The sequence below is a fragment of the Podarcis raffonei genome, chromosome Z (genome assembly GCF_027172205.1).
Source record: "Podarcis raffonei isolate rPodRaf1 chromosome Z, rPodRaf1.pri, whole genome shotgun sequence".
NCBI lineage: Eukaryota > Metazoa > Chordata > Lepidosauria > Squamata > Lacertidae > Podarcis > Podarcis raffonei.
This window is the reverse complement of record NC_070621.1, coordinates 18172798-18193814: the sequence shown is the minus strand read 5'-3', so window position 1 is coordinate 18193814 and position 21017 is coordinate 18172798. Positions and strand designations below refer to the sequence as shown.

Sequence of the window (21017 nt, the reverse complement as noted above, 5' to 3'; positions counted from 1 at the left end):
CCGTACGCCACTTTCAGCAACTTTGTGGGGGGGGGGAGTGGGATGTGAATGCAATAAATAAGGAAGAGAATACACGAGTATAGTGATGTATGGAAGTGAGAGCTGGACCATAAAGAAGGCTGATCGCCGAAGAATTGATGCTTTTGAATTATGGTGCTGGAGGAGACTCTTGAGAGTCCCATGGACTGCAAGAAGATCAAACGCATCCATTCTGAAGGAAATCAGCCCTGAGTGCTCACTGGAAGGATAGATCCTGAAGCTGAGGCTCCAATACTTTGGCCACCTCATGAGAAGAGAAGACTCCCTGGGAAAGACCCTGATGTTGGGAAAGATGGAGGGCAGAAGGAGAAGGGGACGTCAGAGGACGAGATGGCTGGACAGTGTTCTCGAAGCTACCAGCATGAGTTTGACCAAACTGCGGGAGGCAGTGGAAGACAGGAGGGCCTGGCGTGCTCTGGTCCATGGGGTCACGAAAAGTCGGACACGACTAAACGACTAAACAACAGCAACATACACGAGTAGCCAACAGTAGTTGCAGGGAGAAGGTCAGGAGGGCCAATTCAGACTTGCAAGAGAGGTTAAAAAGAATAAAAAAAAGGTTTCTTTGGCTAGATTTGAAGCAGGAGGAAGAATAAGCAAGTGGTAGGTCCTCTGCATGAAGAAGACAGAGAAATGCTATTGGGTGGCAGAGAGAAGACGGAACTACTCAACACCTACTTTGTCTCTGTCTTCACCCAAAAGTAAAGCAGTGCCCAACCTGCTCAGAATAAACCATGCCAGGAGGAAGCTGCAGCCCAAGAGGAGGCAAGGAGACACCTAGCTACTTTAAATTAATTGGGTATCAGTATAACTTTAATAGACTGGAGAACTGGACCCAAACTAACAAAATGAAATTGCATAGGAACAAATTCAAGGAATGCTAGGCAGGAAGAATGAGCTGAACAAATGTAATGCATTTGTAATACAGGGGGACCCCTGACTTGCCAATAGCACACATGAAAAGGATCTTGGGGTCTTAGTAGACCCCAAGCTAAACATGAGTCAACGTGGTGATGATGAAGCAGCAGCAGCAGCAAACGAAAAACAAAAACAAAACCCTAGTACAGTGGTACCTCAGGTTACATACGCTTCAGGTCACATACGCTTCAAGTTACAGACTCCGCTAACCCATAAATAGTGCTTCAGGTTAAGAACTTTGCTTCAGGATGAGAACAGAAATCGTGTGGCGGAGGTGCAGCGGCAGCAGGAGGCCCCATTAGTTAAAGTGGTGCTTCAGGTTAAGAACAGTTTCAGGTTAAGAACGGACCTCCAGAATGATTTAAGTACTTAACCCAAGGTACCACTGTACTATTCTTGGCTAAATCAACAAAACTATCATGTCCTGAGAAGTAATAGTAAAGGTAAAGGTACCCCTGCCCATTCGGGCCAGTCTTGCCAGACTCTAGGGTTGTGCGCTCATCTCACTCTATAGGCCGGGAGCCAGTGCTGTCCGCAGACACTTCCGGGTCACGTGGCCAGCGTGACAAGCTGCATCTGGCGAGCCAGCGCAACACACGGAATGCCGTTTACCTTCCCGCTGGTAAGCGGTCCCTATTTATCTACTTGCACCCGGAGGTGCTTTCGAACTGCTAGGTTGGCAGGCGCTGGGACTGAACGACGGGAGCGCACCCCACCGCGGGGATTCGAACCGCCGACCATGCAATCGGCAAGTCCTAGGCGCTGAGGCTTTTACCCACAGCGCCATCCGTGTCCCGTTCCTGAGAAGTAATAGTACTACTCTATTCTGCCTTGGTCAGAGCCGGTGTGGGTTAACTGAGGACAGGGCGTGCTGCATATCTGTGCAGGGAAGTAGCATGAAGAGGCCAGAGCACCAGGTATTAAGGGTCTCAAGTTAGGTGCCCCCCCCACAGGGATCCTTGTCCCACCCTGCCTGCCACCGGGGGTCTCCGGGCTCCAGAGCCCGGCCTGGGCTCACCGCCACATCACTGGACCCTCGCTGACTGGGACTAGTGTCGGGGGCAGGGAGAGAGATTTGCCCACCAAAGTCTGCATCAGCTGGTTGGACTCCTCCCTGTACAGGCAGCCAGGGGCACTGTGCAGCCCCACTTGGCTCCAGTGGCCAGGCCTGTACCTGGCATGCAGGCTCTGTGAACCTGACACATGTGCCCAACAGCGCTAGCTGTGAGGGCTGGCCTGGTGTGGTGGGTTCTGTTGGCCCTCTGTGCCCTGCCGCTGTACCTGTGTGCACCTGTGTGAGTATGAGGTGGCCCAACTCACTCTGGTGATGGCCCCAGAGGCTTGCCTAAAATAGGTGAACACAGAACCAACCCTACAGGAGGAGGAATTTTGTGCTGGTGCAAAGAGTCAAATCAGATTTGGTTGGGTCAAACCACAGTTTCAAATTCTGGCTTGGAGGCCAAGCGCAAGCCACAGTTCACTGGGTTGGATTTCACAGTAAACAGTGGCTTGCACAAAACAGTGAATGAGCAAAGCAACACAGGACCTGGAAAGCGGTGGGGAGTTTGAAGCTGAGGCAGTGAGAAGCAAGCTGTCATCTGAGTGATGGAAAAGGGGAAACGGTTTTGGCAGCTGATGTCTATATAATAAAACATGCCTCTTTTGTGTGTGCATGTGACAGAGTTTGGATTTTTTTGGCACAGGCAAAGCACGGGAGGAAAAGGCACTCAATATTACGATAAGAAGGAAGTGCATGAAGATAAGAGCTGCCAACATAACAAAGCGTCCCTGACAGATGGCCTTCCAAAAAGTCAGCTCCACTGTTGAATAGAAAGTTCTTCCTGATGTTAGTTGGAATCTCCTTTCTTGGAATTCGAATCCTTTGCTTTGGGTCCTCTCTTCTGGAGCAGCAGAAAACAACCTTGTTCCATCTTCTACATGACAGCCCTTCAGATAATTGAATATGGCTATTATATCACCTTTCAGTCTCCTCTGCTCCAGGCTGAACATCCTCAACTCTTAACTGTTCCTCGTACGGCTTCCTTCTTAGATATTGCCAGAGACTGAACTCAGGGTCCTCTGAATGCAAAGCATGTGCTCTACTGCTGAGCAATATCCCTTAACATAAGAGTATGTTTCTAATCCTCATAATTCTGAAGAATCGGCTGAAGCTCCACCACTGAGTTACAGCCCACCCACTTGAGACCTAATGTTTACATAGGAAGCAGCATTATACAGGGCCAGACAATGGGGTCCATCTAGCTCAGCATTGTCTACACTGACAGGCAGCAGCTCTCAAATGTTTCAGGCAGAGCTTTCTCCTACCTGGATATGCCCCTGGGAACTGAACCTGGGACCTTCTACATGCATGGCAGGTGTTATAACTATTATTATTTTTTATTAAATTTGTATACTGCCCTTTGTCTGATGATCTCATACATACAAGATGAAAACACAACATATATGATAAAACAAGAAAAGCAAAAAGCAAAACAATAATACTCCCTCTGCAAGCACATTAAAAAGCATATAGGGTGTTAATCAGCCTATTGAAGAGGAACCTTTTTGCCTGTCACCTAAAGACACGTAGCAAAGAGTCCTGGCGAGCCTCCCTGGGGAGTGCATTCCACAAACAGGGAGCTACTGCAGAAAAGGCCCTTTCTTGTGTTGCCACCCTCCGGACCTCTCGCAGGAGGCACATGAAGAAGGGCCTCAGAAAATGGTCACAATGTCTGGGTTGGTTCAGATGGAGAGAGGTGATCCTTGAGGGATTGCGGTCCTGAACCATTTAAGGATTTGCAGGTCAAAACCAGCACTTGCTCAAAACATCTTGACCCGGTGAGCAGCCTGGTTCTACCACTGAGTTGCAGTCCTTCCCCTAAAATATCAAGTAAGATTCCAGACCTATGATTCTTAACAAAGGAATGATTTGTCCAGAGATTCCAGCACAGGTCTTTCCCCAGCCCTACAAATGGAGACTGAAGCTGGGACCTTCTGCTTACAAACCAAATGCTCAAACCACTGAACTACAGGTCTTCTTTTAAGACATAAGAACATGTCTCAGTGCCTTTTGAATTCAGGTATCCAGCAAGCTGTTAGGGTTAGCACACTTACTGTATGTTGATAATCAGCGCTGGGCACCCTGGTCTAGCCTTGGGCACCCTGGGCATGGACCCTGGCAGCCAATGGTGGAGCAGAACTATCGCTCCATCTTGCACAATCCAGACCCCATATGCAGCAGATTGTAATTAACAGCCCCCAGGGAAGAGGCTTTCCCTAATAAATCAAAATAAATGAAGTTCGGAGAGTGGCTACAAGCCTAGTGGAGGAAGGGAGTAGGCAGAGGAACCCCCATCCTGCCTTAGATAACAGCCGCTCTCCGCCTCAATTCGTTCTCTCAATCAGATCAGTTCCAGCTGTATTTGAATCAAGTGGACGACTTGGCTGCTGTCCAAGGCTGCATTTCCTGGGTCAGATGCCAGCCACCGTTCCCAGACAACAGCTGCCAGCCAGGCGGGAGGAGATGACAGGGCATGAAAAGGGGAAATGGGAGGCCAATATGGGCAAAGCACACTCCCTCCCCTCGTCTCTTCCCTCACTAACTACTCACATCCAAGGGAATTGGAGGTCTCCATGAGAAAAGGTTGGTTGGACCTAAGACAATCCTCCCATGCATTCGTTGCACCCCAAGGAACATAAGAAGAGCCCTGCTGGATCAGGCCAATGGCCCGTCTGCTCCAGCATCCTCTTCTCACCAAAGCCAACCAGACACGTGGGTTCCTCCAAACTCCCAGAGCAGATTTTTGGGGGGCGTGAAGAAGGGAGGGGCCAGGGAAGTTCTGTTCCTTGAACGGAATTTGGCCACTAACTTGGGTTGCTTTAAAAGAGAATGCAGCCGAATGTTGGAAGATTCAGGAAGGATGAAAGAAAGTCCCAAAGTTAACCATGGAACTCACTCCCACCAGAGGTACTGATGGCCACCAACCTGAATGGCATTAAAAAGATGGAACTACAGTGGTACCTCTAGATACGAACGGGATCCATTCCGGAGACCTGTTCGCATCTAGAGGTAACCGTAACTAGCGACGGCACATCTGCGTGCATGCGCGTGTCGCTTTTCGCCGCTTCTGCGCATGCACGTGATGTCATTTTGAGCATCTGCGCATGCGCAAGTGGCAAAACCAGGAAGTAACGCACTCTGTTACTTCCGGGTTGCCGAGGAGCACAACTCGAACGTGCTCAACTCGAAGCGTATTTAACCCGAGGTATGACTGTAATTCACCTGCCAACCTAGCAGTTCGAAAGCACCCCCGGGTGCAAGTAGATAAATAGGGACCGCTTACTGGCGGGAAGGTAAACGGTGTTTCCGTGTGCTGCGCTGGCTCGCCAGATGCAGCTTTGTCACGCTGGCCACGTGACCCGGAAGTGTCTGCGGACAGCGCTGGCCCCGGCCTCTTGAGTGAGATGGGCGCACAACCCCATAGTCTGTCAAGACTGGCCCGTACGGGCAGGGGTACCTTTACCTTTACCTTTATGACTGTAATTAATGGCTATTAGCCCTGATGGCTATGCTCTGCCTCCGTGGTTGGAGGCAGTAATGCTTCTGTTTACCAGCTGCTGGGAACCACAGGAGAGGAGAGTGACTTTGTGCTGAGGAAGCCCTCATCAATGCCACTGTGTCAAGGAAAAGGCTATGACAAGGGCCCATCTCTGGAGTGGCTCATCTTATCTGCTGTCTAATCACATTTGCCTCAAAACGTATCAGGCACAACCTCATCCTTCGCGTTATTTTCCTAGAATGTCCTGTGCCCAGAGCATAAACACACCTTTTGAGCCAAGGCTCTGATCTGGGATAAACCCCACCCGATAAGCCTGCTTGCTAGAGCCCAATAGCACTAATCTTTTGATGGTTCAAAAATAACAACGCATTATCTCATCAAGGTCGTCACACCGTCATCACCAGCTTGGAGAGAAAAAAATATCACCCAATAGAGATTCATCTGCCAAGGCAAGCTGAATCATGTCATGTGAGGAGGACACTTGCTTGGGATAGCCTTATTGCTGGGATAAAACACCACAACACTCCAAAAAAAAGAGCTTGCAATTAATAACGGGGGGGGGGGGGGTATTAATGGCAGCGTCCAGCAGGTAAGGATCTTTTTGGCAGCTGAAGGGGCAAAGCATTTGCTAACCCTTATCTGTTCAACAGGAATTCAATGAGCCATAGAATTATAGAATCGTAGGGTTGGGACCCCAAGAGTCATCTAGTCCAGCTCCCTGCAATGCAAGAAGCACAGAAAAAGAATCCCTGACAGATGGACATCCAACCTCTCTTTTAAAAATCTCCAAAGAAAGGCCATCACCTTCCAAAATTATCATCATAATAAAATTGTAAAGTTGCAAGGGACCCTAAGGGTCATTTAGTAAAAAAAACCCTGCAATGCAGGAGAACTTTCATAAGAGGCAGTGCTAAATCAATTTGTAGTTCTCTTGTGCACTGTGGCTTTTTATTTATTTTTTTAAGTACCTCCCCCCCAAGCTAGAAAGCTAACACTCTCCATTTATTTACCACTATTTGTGATGAGTGTGTTGTATTCCATTCACGTTCTACTCAAATCAAGTTTTTGCTGTGCTGGCATTGAAAGAATGCAGAATGAAAGAGGCCGTCGTTCACGTGGAATGTCTTTGGCGGAACAAAAAGTTTGCTGCGGTGAAACTCTGGCTACACATTTTGGGGGAGCAAAGAAAGCCACCCAGAAACAGTGAAAGGGAGATCTTAGGTTTCAGCTGACTGGTGTCATGGTGGCAGGCGAGCACCTTGCAACTTTATCACTCTTCAGAGACTCCACTGAGCTGTGATATCTCCAGATCTTTTACAAATAAATACTCTGCCTCATTATCTTGCCATTAAAGTTGCATGCTGGGTAAAAGATGAGAATAGTCCATGCTCTCTCGCTTTTACTAATCTAATCTGGATGTCAGGGATTCCATTATTAATGCAATGGGCGCCACCTTTTCTCCCTCACCTGTCCCCTCCAGTACTCCCCCCCACTTTTCTCACTTGTACTAGCAAACTTAGAGGTACAGCTGCTATTGTGCTCAGGTCCTGATTGCATCTGGTTGGCCACTGTGGGGTTAGGATGCTGCACTAGGTGTGCTGTTAGCCTAATCTATTTGGCTCTTATTATGTTCTTTTGTTCTTATTCCATGAGGGAGGGGGGACGGGCTGGCACCTCTTGTGACCCACTGTGCCAAATCCAGCTGAGCAGCGATGGTTGGTGAATTGCCAGGGCATGGTTCAATAAGGGGTGAAAGGAAGCGAGGGACCCAAAATCTCCAGCCACCTTGTACTTCCAAGAACATGAGAAAAGCCTGTTTGCTGGATCACCTGGTCCAGCATCCAGTTTTCACAGTGGCCAACCAGATGCTTCGATGGAAAGCCCAGAAGCAGGATCTGAGGGCCACCACAACTTGCAATTCCCGGGGTGAAGATGACAACAAGGCTGTTCATCCTTGTGCTCCACAGTTTGTTCTACTTTTAAAGAGTTTTTTATTTTGAATAGTTTTTAAATCAGTTGGCTCGGCAGTTAATGTTATTTGCTACATAAACAATCATAGAATCACGGAATCGTACAGCTGGAAGGGGCCCAAGGGTCATCCAGTCCAACCCCCTGCAGTGCAGGGATCTCAACTAAAACATCCCTGACAGGTGGCCATCCAACCTCTGCTTAAAAACTTCCAGTGAAGGAGAGCCCACAACCTCCCGAGGGGAGTCCATTCCACTGTCAAACAGCTCTTACTGTCAGAAAGACAGAAACATCTTCCTGATGTTTAGCCAAAATCTCCTTTCTTATAATTTGAAGCCATTAATTTGAGTCCTACTCTCCAGAGCAGGGGAAAACAATCTTGCTCCATCTTCCATGCAACAACCCTTTAGATATTTGAAGATGGCTATCCTATCTCCTCTCAGTCTCCTCTTTTCCAGGCTAAGCATCCCCAGCTCCTTCAACCATTCCTCATAAGGCTTGGTTTCCAGACCCTTCATCATCTTGGCCGCCCTCCTCCTCTGCACAAGTTCCAGCTTGTCAATATCCTTCTTAAATTGTGGTGCCCAGAATTGGACACAGTATTCCAAGGAGCATATCTGTTTTATGTGTTTTACTTATATGTAGGCTTAAAAGCAATTTACCTGCTATTCAGTTTACACCAACCATAAAATACACACCAAGATTGGTACGTATGGGTGGCCCTTTTCTGAAGCTGTTCCAACTCTACAATATCCTTTTTGAGGCAAGCCGACCGTAACTGTGCACAGTAATCTAACTGTGGTCACACCATAGATGTGTGTAATGGCATAAGGATAGCAGGAGTTTCATTTTCAATTCCTTTCCTAACAATCCCTAGGATATAAATGTTCTCTCTTGCCACACACCAGGTTGACATCTCCATCCATTTATCCCTGTTCAGCCACTGCCAGTTCAGACCCCAACAGCGTACATAAGAAGTCTGGCTTTTAATGCCAATGACTCAGTGTCTCCTCGGCGGAGGATCTTGGTGTGCAGGAAAAAAACACAGAAGTCCTTTGTCCTCCTGTGTGTGTCCCCCCCTTCCAACAGTTGCTAATGGACCAAATAGACAATGGGCATTCTATCACCAAAAGCCCAATTTGGGTCAGAGCTGCAGTGCTGCATAAGAGTGGCAGGGGGTGGGACTTGACTGTGCAGGTTTAAATGTCAGTATCCCCCCTTCCGACCCCACATGTCTGTGTTTCAAGGAATGGGGCACAATTCATTCCCAATAAAAGCTTGGTAAAAGTAAAGGCAAGCCCTGCTCTGCAACGCAGAGCTAAACTATAGAACTCCCTCAAGAGGCAAGGATGGCTACCAACTTGGATGGCTTTGAGAAAGGATTTGGACAAATTCATGCAGGAGAGAGCTAAGGTGACAACTAGCCCTAATGGCTACGCTCTGCCTTCCCAGTTCCAAGGTAGAAATGCTTCTGAATACAGTGGTACCTCAGGTTACGTACTTAATTCATTCTGGAGGTCCGTACTTAACCTGAAACTGTTCTTAACCTGAAGCACCACTTTAGCTAATGGGGCCTCCTGCTGCCGCCGCGCCACCAGAGCACGATTTCTGTTCTCACCCTGAAGCAAAGTTCTTAACCCGAGGTAATATTTCTGGGTTAGCAGAGTCTGTAACCTGAAGTGTATGTAACCTGAGGTACCACTGTACTAGATGCTGGAAACCACGGAGTGGGGCAAGCACTGCTCTTGTGCTCAAATCCTGCTTGTGGTTTCCCTCTGAGGCGTCTGGTTCTCCACTGTGAGAGGATGCTGCTGCACTAGATGGGCTGCTGGTCTGACCCAGCAGACTCGTCTTATGTGGGTGTGGTTTGTTTGTTTGTTTGTTTGTTTTAATCAATTTTATAAAAGGTTTTTAACACATGAAACAATAAAGTTCTCTTGTTGAGGACTCCTGGAGGAGACCTGGAAGGAAAGATTCCTTTCCAGAGGGTGCCAAGTCTATGGAAGCTGACATCACCATCATCGAATGTGATGTGGTCAACAAAAGAGGTTTAAAGACTCTCTCAAGGCAAATTTTTAAAAATGTCGTATAAAGGTAAAGGTAAAGGTACCCCTGGCCGTTAGGTCCAGTTGCAGACGACTCTGGGGTTGCACGCTCATCTCGCTCTATAGGCCGAGGGAGCTGGTGTTTGTCCGCAGACAGCTTCCAGGTCATGTGGCCAGGATGACTAAGCTGCTTCTGGCGAACCAGAGCGGCGCATGGAAACAATGTTTACCTTCCCGCCAGAGTGGTACCTATTTATCTACTTGCACTTGACGTGCTTCTGAACTGCTAGGTGGGCAGGAGCAGGGACCGAGCAACAGGAGCTCACCCCGTTGCGGGGATTCGAACTGCCAACCTTCCGATTGGCAAGGCCTAGGCTCTGTGGTTTAGACCTGTGGTTTAGACTCTGTGGTATAGTATAAACACCAACAATTAGGAAACACTTGCCTGCGGGCGCTGCAATTGGAGAACAGCCTTTACCAAAGGTGTCATGGGCTTTGAAGACACTCGAATTCAGGATGCAATTAGCAGGACGTGCTAAGAGGAAGGCACGCTTGGCAAATCCACACCGTGATCAACTCCCACCTGAAAACCAATGTCCCCACTGTGGAAGGACGTGTGGATCCAGAATTGGCCTCCACAGTCACTTACGGACTCATTGTGAAAACCGTGTTTATGGAAGACAATCTTACTCGGCTACGAGTGATCGCAGAAGAAGAAGAAGAAGAAGAAGGAGGAGGAGGAGGAGGAGGAGGAGGAGGAGGAGGAGGAGAACTTCTTCAGTGGTTCTGTACAAGCAACAGCGACAGGACGGCTAAAAGAACATCCATTGTTTGCAACTTGCTCCCTGGTATACAGAGATATGTGCAGCTAATGAGAAAGAAAAACAAAGAGAATGTCTATTTTTCATAGTACACCAAGCTCTTTTAGCTGAGGAGACACTGAGTCATCCACATTAAAAAAGAAAACAAAAAACCCTTGAGTCATCTACAGGATTAGACTGTAATTTTATTTTCTCTTCTCCTCTGTCTCAATAACTTTCTTTTCCTACCCTCTGAGCAAATGGACACTTTGGATATTAAGCCACAGTGATCCCTCGACGGGCAGCAAGCGTGGGAGAGACATACTCAAATTACAACCCTTCCCCTAAGCATAAAGATTCTAGTCCTTGTGGTTCTGAAGAATAGGACAAATTGAATAGGCTTGTAGGAAGCTGCCATTCTGATGAATCAGATCCATCTACCTCAGTATTGCCAGCACTGACTGGCAGAAGCTCTCTGGGTTTTCAAGCAGGGGGCATTCCCAGCCCTACCTGCAAATGCTGGGGATTGAACCCAGGACCTTCTGCATCCAAAGCAGGTGCTCTACCATTGAGCTGTGAAGCTTCACCTAAGCATAGGTCAAGATTCTAGTCCTTGTGGTTCTGAATAAAGGGAGAACATGAACAGCTCAGTTGGTTAGAGTGTAGTGCTGATAATGCTAAGGTGGTAGGTTCGATCTTCATATTTCTGCATTGCAGGGGGTTAGACTAGATGATCCTCGGGGTCCCCTCCAACTCGACAATTCTATGATTCTATGAAATAGGAACATATTATTATTAATATCAGAAGCTGTGTTATATTGAGTCAGATCATCTAGTATCATCAATAGCCGCTGCCTTCCTCACTTTCTTATCCTCTTTTAAAGCCGTATTGTTTCGTGGCTACCACCGCCTCCTGTGGGAGTGAGTTCTGAAGTTTAACAATGCACTCCAACGTTGGAATCATCAGCCCCTCAGCCGTCGTTGTCAATGGCCAGCACTTAATCCAAATCTAGCATCTGATGCCAAACCTCAATCACATGTTTCCAGAGTACAGCAATTTTTTCCTGTTTTTTCCCCTACAAAAATGCCCTCTTCTCCACAGCTGAACTCTGAATGACAAATGGTACGTATGCCTGCAGGTTTCAGAAGTATTTAACGGTGTAGTAACTTATGCACACCTGTCTGCAAATCTATTCATCCTAATACATCCCTTCATTCTCCTGTGAATCTACCTGGGCAAAGGTGGGGGGAAGAAATTCACACCTTTTTGAGTTTTAGGATGCAGTTCTGAAGCCAAGAAATGTGTACAAAAAGTCAGGTTCTAGGGGAATTCTGGAAGGAGGATTCTCAGCATAAGGAGTTCTGGAAACAAAATTCTTAGGAAGATGACTTCCAGGACCACACATCTGATTTCTTCAGTGGTTACCTTGAACCTTGGCATACAAGGACCTGTAACAGGTTTGGGGAACTTCTGCCCTAGGAGATCTCTCTGGTGGATAGGGGGATACTAACCTCTTTCCCCTCCTTGATTCCCAGCAGCTTTACCAGTCAAGATCCCTACATAGCTATTAAAATGGGACTTTTCTTCTTCCACTTAAAATGGCTTCGAAAGACATCCCAGAGGCAATGTCATCAGCTGTGGAAAGAGACCACAGAGCACCATGGTGGACTTCCACCAACTAGCGCTGGAGTCTTCAGCTGAGCCACATGAAACCAAACATCCAGTCAGGGAAAAGACATCACCTGTCACAACTGGTAAAAGACACTCCTTCCCCAGCTGGATCCTATTATCCCTTGATGGGTTTTATTTCCCTGATACCATGATCGCTTCCTCCTGCATCAACCCTTGGTATCGGGTTCACGTCAAACGTGCCCTCCCTCCTCCTCCCTCTCTCTCTCTCTCTCTCTCTCTCTCTCTCTCTCTCTCTCTCTCACACACACACACACACACACATGCATAGCCTGATTTTGTTCATGGCATCCCAAGAGCCAAGCAGCACAACACGAAGTTGCTGGTCCGGGAAGGGCACTTAGGCCTCAATACTGCAAGTGTTGTACATGAGAACAAAGGACGAGCCCTGGATGACTAGGACAAAGTGGCCCCATCTAGTCCAGCATCCTGTTCTCAGTGGCCAACCACATGGGAAGCCCACAAGCACAGGGCCATCTCCCCTCTTGCATGCAACTAGCATTCAGAAGCGTTACTGACTTATTGTTAGCCTTCTCCTCGACCAATTTGTTCAATCCTCTTTTAAAGTTGGTGGCCCATCACTGCCTCCTTGGGGAGTGAGTTCTGCAGTTTGGCCCCCAGAAAGTTTCCACAAAGAGAATGTGGCCCTCGGGTCAGAAACACCTTCTCCATCCCTACCAAGGACACTTATGTGGGAGCAACTCTGATTGAAAGCACTGTTTCCGAGTAGGAGGTGCAATGTGGGTTTTTCTCCATTGTGCACCAAAATGACTGTGGGCCAACCTCTTCTTGAGAAGAGTTAACATATCACAGATTGGCTATGAACATCAGCTGTAGCTTGAAAGCACACGGCTTCCTCTAAAGAATCCTGAGAATTATAGTTCAGCCCTCACATAGCTACAGTTCCCAGCATTCTTAGACTACACTTCCCATGATTCTTTGGAGAGAAATGTGTACTTTTAATGTTTGGTGCCCAGTGACTTCATAAGATTCTTGATTTTCCTTCACAAGGAATAGGAATTTGCACTTTAGGGGGGGGAAGAAAAAAGAAGCCAAACATTTACAGGAAAGATCCTGTTTATCTGGAGCAGAGGCAGTCCCCAATTCTGCACAGGACATTCAGAAGGAAGCACCTGAAAACTTCTCACCTTCCAGACAAGGAAGAGAATGACAGATTGTTGGAAATCCTGCAAGGGTGTCCACTGTGTGTGTGAACTTTGGACTTCCTGGGATCGTCAAGGGAAGGAAGCAAACTCACAAGAACGGCTGGACTCTGCTCCCCTTGGCAGGACAGGGTGTACTGCTCTCACGCATCAAGGAAAACAATTTAACTCCTAGGTCCATTTGCTTGAACACAGAGCCACTGTCTCATCCTGAAGCCTCCAGGTGGCAATGGTAGATTTAATCAACAAAATGCTAGGTGTTCCATTAAAATCCACAGCCAAAGGCAGTCACACTTCTGAATCCTAGTTGCTGGAAACTGCAGGAGGTGAGAGTTCTCTTATGCTCAAGTCCTGCTGGTGGGCTTCCCATCATGGGCATCTGAGTGGCAACTGTGAGAGCAGGATGTTGGACTAGATGGGCCACTGGCCTGATCCAGCAGGCTCTTCCTATGATCCTATGTTTACACCCTTCCCCTAAAATTAGAGTCTATCATCCTCAGAGTTCTGACTGAAGGGCAGGAGTTAATAGTAACATAGGAAACTGCCTCATACTGAGCCAGACTGTCGGTCCATCAAGCTCAGTGCTGTCAACACTGACTGGCAGCAGTGGCTTTCCAGGGTTTCAAGAAGGGGACATCCCCAGCCCTACCTGGATATATAATCAGGGATTGAACCTGGGACCTGATGCCTGAAAAGTAGATGCTCTGCCACTGAGGCACAGACCTCCACTAGGACACTTTAGCAACTAGCCAGAATTGCTAGTTTTTCTCAGACTTGTCTCTCTCACACGCATTCTTCTCTCTCTCGCGCTCTCTCTCTCTCTCTCTCTCTCTCACACACACACACACACACTTTCTTCTGCATTGCAAAGGGGTTTAACTAGAAGACCCTTGGTATCCCTTCCAACTCTACAATTCTGTGACACACTTTCTTTCTCTCTCTTACTCTCTCTCGCACACTCGCACACACAAACTCACTACAGTAGCCTGATGGCTGTGACAAAAGTATTTTTAAGGCTATTACCAAAGGGATTTGTTCATAGCTGAACATGTCAATGCTCTTCTGCTATCTCTTATACTGGTGTGTGTGTGTGTGTGTGTGTGTGTGTGTGTGTGCGCATTTCTGAATCACCCTAGAAGTCCCGAGGGGCTGAAGGGCAATGGAAGTAATGTAATCCATCAATCTACCTGTTTAATGGGTGAGCTATGAGCTGCCATGCTCCCCACCCACTCAACACACGTTTTTACGCAAAATTAAGGTTACCAGATTTTTTTCAATGAATCCGGGGACACTGTGGCCAACCAGAAAGAAACATAGAACGGTAGAGCTGGAAAGGAACCCAAGGATCATCTAGCTCAACCACTTACAATGCAGAAATCCCAGCTAAAGCATCCCTGACAGGTGGCCATCCAACCTCTGCTCTGCTTAAAAATCTCCAATGAAAGAGAGTCCACCACCTTCCGAAGTTGTTCATTCTGCTGTTGAACAGCTCCTGCCATCAGAAAGTTCTTCCTAGGGTTTACTTAAAATCACTTTCTCCGCCATTTTTTCCTGCCTAAGGAAAAGAGAATAATATTCTCATACGCTGCAATAGCAGCGAGAATACCGGTTGCCAAAAAATGGAAAGGCGAAATGATACCATCAAAAGAAGAATGGCAGGAGAAATTGTTTGAATATCTCAAATTAGCAAAATTGACAAGAGACAATTAGGAGACAGCCAACTCAAAGGTATAAAAAAAATGGGGAATTTATAAAGAATATTTAATTAAACATTATCCACAAGTGAAAACTTGGCAAACGTTGAGCAACAGTGATTAGCTGTGATTCCTCAGGGTGCCTTCCAGCTCTAAAATTCTGCCAGAAGTCTGCCTTTTAAAAACAACAGTGAAACTACCTGAGAAAAAGAAACAAACAAACCAACCCAGGAAGGCTCCATTCTCTTTTTCGCCTTTACGGTCACCTCATCACCACCCATAATCACAAGTTCTGTGTGCATTATTCAGCTAAACGACCTCATTGCAGTTCCCACAGCAACAAGGCTGTGGCAGGGCTGGAGCCTAACCAACTGAGGCCTGCGTGTCCCAAGGCTTTTGTGTCCTCCAGAAAGAGATGGCAAAAGCCTGATGGGACAGTGGAGGGCAGGGACTGCTTAGGATATAGCCTTCCTACTGCAAAGCAAGGGCTAAAGGTTATAAAATGATGCATGGCTTGGAGAAAGTAGATGGAGAAAAATGCCCCACCCTCATAAGACTGGAATCTGTGGACATCATAGGAAGCTGAATGTCGGATGATATGAGACAAGATAAAAAGTTCCTTCTTCCTGCATTGTAAACTATGGAACTCCTTTCCACGGGAGACAGTAATGGCGGCCATCTTGGACAGCTTTAAAAGAGGATTGGACAAATTCATGAGGGAGAGGGGTATCAATGGCTACTAGCCACGATGGCTATGCATTGCCTCCGTGGTTGCTTTTGAATACCAGTTGCGGGGGGAGTTGCTGTTGTGCTTAAATCCTGCTTGTGGGTTTCCCATAATGGGCTTCTGGGTGGCCACTGTGAGCACAGGAGACTGGCCTAGATAGTCCATTGGCCTGATCCATTAGCCTCATGCTAATGTGTTTATGGCTGAACGCAGCAAAACTCTTCCTAACAGACAATGGAGAAGGAATATAGGATCAGAGAGATCTGGGGCAGGAGAGAGACCTTAGCTCAACATTTGAGCATCTGTTTGGTGTACAGAAGTTTCCAGGTTCAATCCAGCCCCTTGCTTAAAGCAATGAGGACTAGAATCTCACTTTATTTTTTTAGGGGAAGGGCAGTGGCTTAGTGATAGAACAGCTATCTTTAATGCGGAGGACGGAGCGTCAATCCCCAGCGGCATCTCCAGGTAAGGAAGGGCAATATACCCCTGTCACTGTCAACATTACTGTGCTAGATGGACTTTTCCTCAGTAAGAAGTTTTCACATTTCAGTATATAAGGTCATTTACCTTGTTCCCATGCTCCTTTTTGTTGAATAGGCTGTGGCCTTCTTAATTTTTTCTTTAACTATCTATTTATCCATATTTGCTGGTTTTTATTTTTCACTTATTTGAAATATTTCTAAATTACCTCAGGAACCCTAGAGAGGAGTATGTACGCATACCTTGCTCTGCAAGTATACAAAACACACACAACAACAACCTTTCCTGAGGAGAATTCAAGAGGCATTCTTCTGTGCAATAGCTTTTCAAAAAATGAAGAAATTGTGTTTTACCTCAGAACATCAGCCTGTGCATCGTTTGTTCCCATGGTTACCCCTTTTCTTCATGTCCCTGATCACCAGTACTGTTGGCTTCTCAGAACTCAGATGCAAAGCTGATCCAAAACTTTTTGTTGCCTAAGGTGAACGACAAGGTCGACCACCACCGCTCCAAATTTCTTTTCTTTCTTTTTTTAATAATCTTTACTAATTTAAATTACATACTTATACAAAGAATTTACAATCTCATACTACAAAAAGAAAATTAATGAAAAAACAAGAAAATACAGAAAAAAGAAAGAAGAAAAAGCAAATTTACGTACATAAAAAATAATAATCTTCCTAATTAATAATTAATTAAACACTTAAATAAAAAAGACTTCTAACAAAACGAGTCTTCCAATTATTCTCATTGTACTGTTTATACTATCATTGTTTTTTCTGCACCGTTTTATATTCTTTAATATTGTTCCCACTCCACAAACGGTATTTGTTGTGTTTACAAGTATCACTCAAGTTCTGCTGATATGGTGTGATTGGTACAATATGATCTTATATAATCCTTAAATATTCTCCATTCTCCAAATACTTTCTGGTTCAATACTCCTCTAACTCAATTTCACCTCCTCAGTATTGTCTACACTGACTGGCATCAGCTCTCCATGATTTCATAGAATCATACACTCTATGAGATTTGGAAGGGACCCCCAAGGGTCATCTAGCCCAACCCCCTGAAGTGCAGGAATCTCAGCCCCCCTTCCAGTTTTTATTGTTCCTTGCTTAAAACACATACACACAAAAAAGGGGGAGGGAGAAAAAGAGGGAGAGAGAGAGTGTGTGTGTGTCAGAATAATAAATAAATATATCTGGTATCCAGGGCCACCAATCAGCTGCTAGCTAGCAACTATAGAAAAAGAAATTTGCATTATTGTTTGGACTACAAAATAGTTATTGCAGGAGCTTATGACTGACTTTATGATGGCAATAGTTTTAATCAGCCAGTTTGCTGGATGCAGGAGGGTTAGCCCAAGTTGATTGGTACATAGGGTTTGTGGAAGGTATGGTTAGAGGGCAAAAAAATGCAAAAAGTGTACCCTCTGTGACAATTCAATTAGAGCTTAAAATCATGAAAACTAAGCCCAGCACCCATTTACCACACCACCAATTTGGAGATGAAAAGAATCATCTCCGGGTGGCTGAATTAATTAATCCCTACGTGAAAATCGGAAACTATTGTCTCATTTCAGGCCCAGCAAATGGAACCAAAGCTCAAAAGTATTCTGCTTTCAAAAAAAGTTCAAGGTTCAAGCTCAGAAGGATGGAGAAAAACTCAGGCACCTACAGTTTCTTTTGCCACACTGGCTTTTGCTGGTACTTCATTCATCTGCAATTCTCTTTCCAGAAGTCTTAAAAGGTGCTTTTGGAAAGAAAAACCAAGCCCAGCCTTCCCTCAGAACTACACTCCCCTCTGAATTTTGCAATGCATTTCTCCAGTCAAGAAACATGCAAGATCCACATACTGTGGTGCATTAAAATGTATATATTTGTTGGAAAATAGCATGCAAAAATCACATTATGTTAGGGGAAAATTGGTTTGCAATGAGGTGTATTTAAGGCAAAATGGCACATAAACATGGATCTATTAAGAAACATTTGCACTAAATCGCTGGTGAATTTTCATGAGGATTTTTTTAAAAAATGGTACGGAAATGTGGAAAACAGAAAAATGCAAAATGAAGAAAAGTCAAAATTGTCAGATTCTCCCCCCTTTAATCCCCCACCCCAAACAAACACCTCTGTCTTCTGTATGGGGAACTCCCTACATCTCAAAGCTAGCCAAGCAGCCTAAAGGTTGACAACCAGCTAAGAACTGCTCAAAGAATCAACAGATTGAAGTTGGTCATGTCCTTTGTTTTCAATCAATCTGCTCTGATTTGGACTAACTCTGGGCCTGACTCCACCCTTAAGCCACAGGGCAGGATCTCTTGAGAAGGGAGAAGATTGCCTTTCTCTCTCTTGGGAACGTCAGAAAGGGCTGATACACTAAGTACAAAAAAAGCCACGTGGTGGCATGATTTGTGGTGTTAATATTTCCAGACATAATGGCAAGGAGGGCACAGGGTGAGGATAACTCACTCTCCTGATGGACTGTTTGCTGAGCCAAGGCTTGCCAGCGGCGTTGCAGAATGGCTGATGGATCTGAGGGCGCTGGGGAGGCTAGGAAAAGAACAGGAGAGGATTAAGAGATGCATTTCACGCCCCCCCCCCCACATGGTGCTAGTTAATAGGTGTGATCCTGGCTTTCCCCCTGACCTAGGCTCAGCAGCACACTGGGCTTAATAACCAAAGCTTTCTTGTGTGCACCATGGGCTTTGGGTCTGATTCAATTGTGATAGCTGAGAATGAAACCCCTATGCCCAGAGGCAGTCTATCTCTGCATGCCAGTTGTAAAAACAACAACCTCAAAGCAGTTTGCAAAACAGTTAAAACCATAAAAGTTACCAAAAAGAATTAAGATTTCCAAATAACAGAAGACTAAAAACAGATTTAACTTGCATTGATGTTTTTAGAATGTTTTTAACAGGTCATTAAAAAAAAAAGTGAAGTTGTCTCCCTGATGTCCAGTGTTAGAAACTCCAGATATATAAGCTCGGAGCCAAATGGCACCTTAAACCTGCATTACGGTAGCCACAGCAAAATATCTATTCACTAGTATGTTCACTAGATGACCCTCAGGGTCCCTTCCAACGCTACAATTCTACGATTCTATTATCTCAGCTACATTGCTTGACTGTAGCTTGCTCTTTCAACAATTCACTTGTCCCAGTATGCAAGAAGGAAAAACACACACAGCAAAAGTGGAAATAGTATTAACTATGGACGATGATGGTGATGAGGGGGGAAATATGTTTTATTTTTCACATACCCATACAAGATGGAATTTTCATCACTTGCCACCCACAAATCCAAATATGAAAATTGGCGACTACTGAGCCTAACCCAAGGCTAAAACAAAGATGACACCTGACTTGCTCACAAAAACCTCCGAGCTGCTTTGTGAAATGCTTCCCACCCGTGTCATCTGCACCCAGGTCCCCCTCGTGCAGCCAAGTGTGGATTGGAGGAGCGGGGCCACACACACAAAGCTGGAAGGAAGGATGCGGCTGACAAGCCATCCTGCGCACACTGAGCCAACCCAGCTGAAACTCAGCAGAGTTTCCTTCAGAGTCAATGGGTCCGAAGCGGGCTGCCCAGTTCTGCAGCTACAGGGGAAGCTGCAAGGACTTCTCTGCTCACAGGACTGAGAAGGAGAGAAGTGTCTGCGAGAAACTTACTTCATTTCCTTTCTTGCTCTGGGAGAGGGAGAGGTGTCACTGCTGTGCACCTGCCTTGCTGTCACCACTGCACAGCCACTTCCCTGGCCTTTCCCCCCCCCCACTGTCCCCTCATTGGCGAGGTCCCAGGTCTGGGATCTGTCCCCCCATGTGCCCGCATGGCTCCCACTCTCCTTCCTTGGTTGAAGCCATGCCCACCCACCCCGTCACTCCCTGCAGCCGCAGCCAAGTTTTCAGGCCAGCTGGGAGTGGCTGGGCAAGAGGAAAGGAGGGAGAGAAGGCCTCAGAGAATTGGGAAGAAGCAGCTCTTCCTCCAGGAGGAAGGGAAAGGGTGTGTGGGGTGGCACCCACACGAAAAAATTCAGTGTCGAATTACCAAATAGGTAGAGTAGGCCATGCCTTTTAGGGGCTTCAAGGCAAAAGATCAATATAATATTGATTGGATATTGAAAGAAAATTGCAATCAAGCTCTCTTAGTTCAATGTTTTCCCACTAGAGCACATGCATGAGGGAAGCCCCCATGGTTTCGACTGTCTAGGGGCCTCCACAGGGTTTAATCCAGGACTGACTAGAATTAAACGGGCCAGAGGGAGGGGGAACCGAGCCAAACCTGCAGCAGAAGCCAGGAAGCTCCCCTCCTGGCGTCGTTCCTCCAATGCACCTGGAAACAACTCTGAACTGTGTGTCGCCACCTCCTCCTGCTGCTGCTGCCTGTGCTTGCCTCAATCTTCAGCTGACTCGCCTTCCCAGTTCTGGAGGCATCACCTCCACCAGCCTTTAAACACTTGCACATTGTCCCCTCCTGCTGCTTGCTGTGTGCAGCCACAACCAACCGTGCCCTGGCCACATGTGCAGGAACCGGGCTCACCCACAGCTGCCCCTGGGAAACTGGTGGCAGCTCTGGCAATGGGGGGTGGGGGGCAAGGTCTGGGCCACTGTCTCTCCTCTCACACCAGGCACATATTTGCTCTGGCTGGGAAAGGAGTCCTGCCGCGTGACCCTCCACATGGCTACCTGGGGAGGTGAGCTTTGTTGTTGGAGCATGGGGGGCTTCCTTCCTGTGCACACTGGAGAGGGGGCTGCATGTGTGACTCACAAGCAAGGATTCAAGTGCAGAGAGATATGCCCTTGCGCTGCTATGGAGTTAAGAGGGAGTGGAAGAGGGGGAGAATGAGTGCTTGCGCATCCCTTCCCCAAGGAGGGAGGTGAGAAACAGCAAGGAGCATGGCGCATGTGAAGACTCTTGACATTCTCCACAACA

At 46.7% G+C, this 21017-nt stretch overlaps 1 protein-coding gene across 6 annotated transcripts in view; it reads right to left on the bottom strand.

Moving 5' to 3' along the window:
• Positions 1–21017, bottom strand: part of RXRA (retinoid X receptor alpha) — a 122371-nt gene that overhangs the window by 49957 nt on the left and 51397 nt on the right. For 4 of the 6 annotated variants that reach the window (XR_008328420.1, XM_053373302.1, XM_053373304.1 and 1 more), the window contains exon 2: positions 18558–18638. The exons of the other annotated variants lie outside the window; for them this stretch is intronic. Coding sequence is in view for 3 of the 4 variants with exons in the window: in XM_053373302.1 (XP_053229277.1) it covers positions 18558–18638 (81 nt within the window). In the remaining variant the exon portion in view is untranslated. The remainder of the gene's footprint in view (positions 1–18557; positions 18639–21017) is intronic. 6 annotated transcript variants of the gene reach the window in all.